The 7,541-nt window shown below is 38.0% G+C and overlaps 1 protein-coding gene across 1 annotated transcript in view; it reads right to left on the minus strand.

Moving 5' to 3' along the window:
* Window positions 1-2,913: 2,913 nt before the first annotated feature.
* LOC103581775 (zinc finger protein 260-like) overlaps window positions 2,914-7,541 on the minus strand; it is an 11,966-nt gene continuing 7,338 nt past the window's right edge. Inside the window, exons 4-8 of the mRNA XM_008563528.1 lie at window positions 6,559-7,061; window positions 5,718-6,147; window positions 4,826-5,636; window positions 4,289-4,444; window positions 2,914-4,026 (exon numbers count right to left, since the gene is read on the minus strand). Coding sequence (XP_008561750.1) covers window positions 3,855-4,026; window positions 4,289-4,444; window positions 4,826-5,636; window positions 5,718-6,147; window positions 6,559-7,061 — 2,072 coding nt within the window. The 3' untranslated portion in view covers window positions 2,914-3,854. The remainder of the gene's footprint in view (window positions 4,027-4,288; window positions 4,445-4,825; window positions 5,637-5,717; window positions 6,148-6,558; window positions 7,062-7,541) is intronic.

Consider the following 7,541-nt stretch of genomic DNA (forward strand, 5'->3'; position numbering starts at 1 on the left):
TGTGTGCAGGATCCTGCCCAAGCCCCAACTACTCAAGAAGTCGATCCAAAAAAGGTGGAAAGTTTTCTACTTCAGTCAAAGGGAGCAAAAGCAGCACCTAAATGTGGCTAGAGGAAGGAGGGCAAGAAGGTCCCCAGGAGTCCTAAAAGAAGGGTCTGCAAGTAAGGACACTCCTGCAGTGGACACAGCCAAGGAAAAGGCACAAAGGCACATTGGCGATTGGGTGGAGAGAGCTTAGTATGGGTGCAGAGATAGTGGAGACCCCCTACCCCAGATCCTGGCTTCTTAAAGAGAGGTCCCAAGGTCCTAGAAGACGTTGAGGAGAATGACCCACAGCCACTCACTGTACATAGCATGATGCCCTTCCAGGCCAGGAGGACACACCTCACCATGACCTTACCCGAGGGGGTCTGTGGGAAATGAAGACCCTATTGTGCAACCCACTTCACCTAAGACTGTGCTGAGCGAGGGATGGAGGTCGGTCCAACACCAAGTCCCTGAGTCTTCATAAAGACTTGGCTTGTCTCTGCCTTTGGCCTGAGCCAGAGTTTCTCCAACCTCTTGGGAAACTGGAATGATGATACATAGTAAGTGACAGGTGTTTGGGGCTCTCAAGGTAGAGAGACGAGGACTGAGACCAGCTCTGTCTTGGCCGAGGTTCTGGACCCCACCTGACTCTCACAAATAAGAAGAAAAAAGTTCAATGCTCTGGGATCGAAAGCAAACCAATTTCATGCTGTAATTCCCACTGGTTCACTGAAGAAAATGAAATATCATTTGAGGATGTGTGTAGTTTGTTCTCTTATAGACATTAGATATATAACTGACTTCTGGAAAGGAATATGCCTAATACATTCAGTGTGCAGAAAGTCAATCAACCTGGTCTTAAATTGTGTACACCTCATGCAAGTTTCAAATCCACCAATATGCATTAACCCAATTAAGGCCAATGACTGAAGCCAAAATGTGAATCTCCTGGGTCCAAACACATGGATTTAAAAACAAAGAGATCCCTTCTCTTGACAAGCACCCACACCAGGTAAGCCAGCAACTTGGTGGGGTTTGAAGAGAGAGACCCACCCATGCTATCAGACTCTTGAGCATGGTTTCCACAAAATAATGGAAGAATGAGGCATAGCCAAAAAGCTTTACAGCCAGTCTGAAGCCTCAAGCAACAAAACTAAATCTCAACCTCTCTTATTTAAAATAAGATATGGGGTAACCACACCTGTGTTATAGGTGAAATCTTGACAGATGATCAAAATAATTTTACATTCAGTTGAAATTAGAGAATACTCTGAATAACAGTATAGACATCACATGTAAAAACTTCAATTTAGCTAATCTGTGATTAGAAGAAATTTATAGGATCAAACTGAAAAGATTCTGCACAGAAAATGAAACAAATATCGAACTGAGGAGAAAACCTACAGATTGAGAAAATGTTTGCAAGCCTTACACCTGACAAAGGCTAAATCTAAAGCATAAAAAGAACTCAAAATACCCAAAATACTCTCTTACTTGCTCTTACCTCTCCTTGGGTCCTGGGTCTCCCCCACCCCAAGGGCTCTGAGGGCAGATAGGTAGTCACCAAAGATTCTAGGAGATTCCTTAAGTGAAAACAGGCTCTGGGGCAATCTCCAGGTCTGAGGCCTATACATAAACAGAGCCATGCACGAGGCAATACACAAGTGGAGTCAAGATTCACCTGCTAGTGGCAAGGTACAAAACAGCACTCCATCACTTCAAATAGAAACACAAGAAATTTCTCAGGTACAGTGCATGTGGTACACACTCATATCTGTGATTTGGCCCCATTTACAAATATGAGGAACAGGGATAAAGGACAAATATCCCTTCCAGATACTGCTTTTCCCTGAGTAGAATAAAATAAATACTATTGCTTACAACTGTTTAAACATGTTCAGACAAGTTATTTACTATTTTGTGCATTCCCATGGAAATGTTTCTATTCAACCCACTGACTGGTTCTGTGTTAACTTCAAATGCTAGAAAAAGTTACCTTTACTTGATAGTTTTGAAAAACTGGTCATACAAATTTACCTACAATAGGAGAGTAGAAAGAAAAACCTATGTAGCGCTGTACCTTAGACTTAATATACTTAACAAAATATACCAAAGTTAGAGTGGCATTTAAGGTCAAAAATCCTGAAGGAAGTCAAACCAAACTATTTATTATACTAAGTGTACATATTTCATATGCAGAGTTATGCTGGGTTCCGTTAAGATAAATTGTTAAAGAAGAACACATTTATGCATAAATGTTGCATACATGAGGAAGCTTTTTGGAGCACTGTAGGCTGTTTAGCGACATCTGTGCCTTCTTTCCACTAGATGGAGTAGTGCTTCATAACTTCAGTTATGACAACCAAAAATGTGTAAGCCAAATATCCCCTAGGAGACAGTATCACCAGTCATATTTAAATATTGGTATACACTCAAAACGTTAAAAATAGGTTTGATACTAATTTTATTTCTATTTCAAAATTTACATTCATTACATAAAATTGATAGTTTTCATTTCAAATTCTGACAAAAAACACGTTGAACATTTTCTTGAAGGCTTTGACACATTAAAGATTAGATGAATATTTAACTTTATTTTAACTATTCAATGAGGTGTCTATGCCCGATACGATGTCCCATATTTATTGCATTGATTCTCCCCACAATTTGATTTTCCCATATACCGATTTGGTTATAAAAGGTGACAACACAGGATTCTCCTCCCATATACAAGGACTGGTAACTGCTCAGAAAGTTTGTAAAATCAATTAGCTGCAGTGGGCTGGTTGTTTTGTAATACAAAACAAAGCACACATAGAATGGCTCAACGAAGAAAGAATTTCTTATATAATGTATAAATGGAGGTTTGGGGATAGAGGTGGGAATATCTCTGGTTTCTTCAATTCCTTCTATTTTAAGTTAGGGTGGATTTGTCCCACCTGTGGACCCCAGCTCCACCCAGGAGTCATCTTCATTCAGTCCCAGGGAACATGAGAAATCAGGAAAAACTGCATGGCATTATTTTATTGCCTGGCCTGGAAGTAATGTTCATCACTTATATCTATGTTCCGCTGAACAGAGCCAAATTAGATGGTCATCCACCCAATCACAGAAGGCTCAAACTGCAGGCTATGTATACAAGAGAAAAGAGTGGTTGTATTTAGAAAACACATAGCCAGTCTAATCCACGCCAAATTTCTCCACTGTGAAAATTCTCTAATGCCTGCATGATGTGACTCATTTTCTATTTTTATTTATTTTTTCGTGAGTGGCTGGTATGGGGATGATTGTAATGATGGGGGCATGACTGTGTCATGAGCACAATGCTATAAGCAACACAATGCTATAATGCTCTAACAATAGCCGGCCTTGAGACTTTGGAGAAAAGATGTTTTCACACTCATTACAGTCCTCCTTCCATGAGTATTACACATCTGCTTAGTTAACCAACTACTTATCAAAAATCTTTAAAAATCCAATTATGAAATAAATGAAACAATTCTACAAAAAAAAAAAAAACACACTATAACAACTATTTACAGAGTACTCACATTTTCCCCAACATCTTAAGTAATGTACATGGCAGGACATGTATTGATAAGACACAAACACTGCACCCTTTGAAGAAGGGACTCGAGCATCAGCAAATTTTTATATCAATAGGGAATCCTCAGAACATTCCCCAATACCTGAACACAAGTACATATTTACAGGTCTCCTTAATGTAGGTTATCTGATGTATCTTGAGATGTGACTTCTGGCACAATATTTTCCCATACAAATTACATTCACTGTGATTTTCCCCTGTGTGAATTCTTTTATGTCAATCAAGGGGAGTTCCAATAAAAGACATCATATTTGTTCCATTCATAAGGATTTTTTTTTTCTCTGTGCATATCCTGATGTCTTCTAAAGTGTGACTTTTTAAGTTTTCCACATTCAGTACATTTATAGGGCTTCTCACCTGTATGAATTCTCTGCTGCATGCTGACAATTGGACTTTTCCAGTTAAAGGATTTTACCATGTTTCTTATATTCATAAGGTTTTTTTGTTTTGTTTTGTTTGTCCTTTTTGAGACTGGCCACACCGCACTCAGCCAGTGAGCTCTGTGAGCGCACTGGTCATCCCTATATAGGATCCAAACCCACGGCGGGAGTGCTGCTGCGCTCCCAGCGCTGCACTCTCCTGAGTGCTCCATGGGCTCAGCCCATGGTTATTAGTTTTACTGTGTGAGTACTCTGATGCACCCAGATGGATGACTTCTTTTTAAAGGTTTTTCCACATTTATGACATTTGTAGGCCTTCTCACCAGTTTGAATTTTCTGATGCCACCTGAGGATTAACTTTTGGTTAAAAGCTTTTCCAAATTCTTTACACTCATAATATTTGTTGTGTTTGTGAGTACAATGATGTATCCTGAAGTATGACTTGTAGTTAAACATTCTTTGACATCCATTACATTCATAGGGTTTCTCACCTGGGTACATTCTCTAATGCATGCTGAAGGCTGACATTTGGTTTAGAGCTTTTCAATATTCCTTATATTCATATTGTTTCTCACTGTGTGAATTCTGATGCCTGTTGCTTAAAAGTTTTTCCACACTGCTTACATTCCTATGGTTTGTCTCCTGTGTGAATTCTCCAATGCATGCTGAGGTTAGACTTTCACTTAAAAGTTTTTCCAAATTCTTTATTCATATGGTTTCTCACCTGTGTGAACTCTCAGATGCAAGATGAATGATACCTGTTGGTTAACAGCTTTTCCACATTGTTTACATTCATGTGGTGGTTTCTCACCTGTGAATTCTCTGATGCTTGCTGAGGTTTGACTTTCGGTTAAAAGCTTTCCCACATTGTTTACATTCATATGGTTTCTCACCTGTGTGAAGTCTCCGATGCCTACTGAGGGTCGACTTTTGGCTAAAAGCTTTTCCACATTCTTTACATTCATATGGTTTCTCACCTGTGTGAAGTCTCCGATGCCTACTGAGGGTCGACGTGTGGTTAAAAGCTTTTCCACATTCTTTACATTCATATGGTTTCTCACCTGTGTGAGTTGCCTGACGCATGCTGAGGATTCCCTTTTGCTTAAAAGCTTTTCGACGTTCTTTACATTCATATGGTTTCTCACCTGTGTGAATTCTCTGATGCTTGTTGAGGGATGACTTTTGGTTAAAAGCTTTTCCACATTCTTTACATTCATATGGTTTTTCACCTGTGTGAATTCTCTGATGCATGCAGAGGAATGACTTTCGTGTAAAAGCTTTTCCACATTCTATACATTCATATGGTTTCTCACCTGTGTGAATTCTCTGATGGATGCTGAGGTTTGACTTTCGGTTAAAAGTGTTTCCACATTCTTTACATTCATACGGTTTCTCACCTGTGTGAATTATCTGATGCATGCTGAGGGTGGACTTTCGGTTAAAAGCTTTTCCACATTCTATACATTCGTATGGTTTCTCACCAGTGTGAATTCTCTGATGGATGGTGAGGCATGACTTTTGGTTAAAAGCTTTTTCACATTCTTTACATTCATATGTTTTCTCACCTGTGTGAATTCTCTCCTGCCTGCTGAGATGTGACTTTTGGTTTAAAACTTTTCCACCTTTTTTATATTTATAATGTTTTTTTCCCATTTGAGTACTCCAATGCATCTTGTAGTATGACTTGTTAAAGGTTTTTAGACATCCATTACATTTATAGGGATTCTCACCTGGGTGAGTTCTTTCATGCATGCTGAAGGCTGACTTTTTGTTATAAGCTTTTCCACATTCCTTACATTCATATGGTGTCTTGTCTTTGTGAATTCTCTCATGCCTGTGGAGAGCTGACTTTTGGCTAAAAGCTTCCCCACATTCTTTACATTCATTTGGGTACTCACCTGTGTGAATTCTCTGAGTTGTCTTCAGATTTGACTTTTGGTTACATTTTCCACATTCCTTAAAAATTCTTTGATGCTTGCTGAAGTCTGAATTCTGGTACAAGGTTTTTCCACATCTCTTACATTCAAATGGTTTCTCAGCAATGTGAATTCTCTCATGTTTTTTGAGTTTTGCCTTACTGTAGAAAATTTGACTTTCTTCACGCTCATATGGATTCTCACTTATGTGAATTCTCTGAAATACAGTAAGGGCAGAATTATGGTAGAAAAATATTCTACATTCATTATATTCATATGATTTTTCACTTGTGTGAATTCTCTGATGACCGTTGAGAAATGAATTTTCATCAAACTCATTGCCACACTTAATAAATTCATAGGACATTTCCTCTGTGTGAATTCTGCAATGCACAGTAAGGTTTGACTTCTGATAGAAAAATTCCTCCTGTTTATTACATGGATAAATCTTCCTCCCTGTAGATGCTCTTTGATATGAAGTAGCATATGATGTCCTAATAAAAGATTTCTGACATTTGCCATATTCATCATGTTTCTCTCCTGTGTGTGTAATCTGATGTTGAGAAAGTGTAATCTTTTTATAGAACATTTTCCCACATATATCACATTGAAAAGTTTTCTTTCCTACCTGAGTTATCTCTTGGGCAATGGCAGCTGACTTATCACAGGCTTTTCCATATTCATTATATTTACAGGTGGTCTCACCCATATGCATCTTCTCATATGTAAGTATTATTGGCACTGTGTTGGAGAACTTCCCTTTTCCACTAAATTCAAAAGGTTGCCCAGTCTGAAACCTGGAATGCTGACTTAGATTCTCAGGATGTCTCTGTGACTTCCCAATTATATTATGCTTATCAGAATTCTCTCCAGCATGCATGGCATCAGTCTCTGTAAGAAGTGTACTCTGACATACATTAAATTCCTCATGGCCCACTCCTGAATAGGTTCTATTACTTATAACCAGATTTAAAATATTCTTTGAACTCAAATTAAATGATTTTCCTAAATCAACTCTCTCCTCAGTTGATCGGTTCCCACTGAGGATTACACCTTGCCACAAGTATCTACCATGACTTTCTTGGCTGCTCTCAATTAGGTCATTAACTACCTGGAAATCTGAAATGACAAAAACAAAAAAAACCCATATCAATATTTCATTGCATACATTTGTAAAGGTAGAGAAGCTTCTCACAATGCTAGTAATAAACAATTTTGTACAAGTCAATAATGGGTATTGGTTTCATGAGTATATAGGGTTTTTTCTTACTGACAATGTTATGTTGTATTTATTTTCAAAAATTACATCATGTTTTTCTTTGCTTCTTTATTCACTTTTTTCTTTTTTAAATCAAGATTAAATATTTGATAATTTTTACCATCTTCCTAATTGTAGTTTTGAAATACTTGGTTATCACTTTCCATTTGTTTACACTTTTTAGACTGTTTTATTTTTATAACAATAGTGGTTGTCTCCTGCTGCTCTTTTCTCATTAATTTGTTTTGAATATGGCTACATTTTCCTTCATTGGCTACTTTCAGATGCAGGAGCAAGCCAATTTTTCGTTACATATTGAGGAAAATGACTTAGGTTAAGAGTTTTGCATTCAC

This window comes from Galeopterus variegatus, unplaced genomic scaffold, assembly GCF_000696425.1.
Source record: "Galeopterus variegatus unplaced genomic scaffold, G_variegatus-3.0.2 Scaffold13908, whole genome shotgun sequence".
NCBI classification, from domain to species: domain Eukaryota; kingdom Metazoa; phylum Chordata; class Mammalia; order Dermoptera; family Cynocephalidae; genus Galeopterus; species Galeopterus variegatus.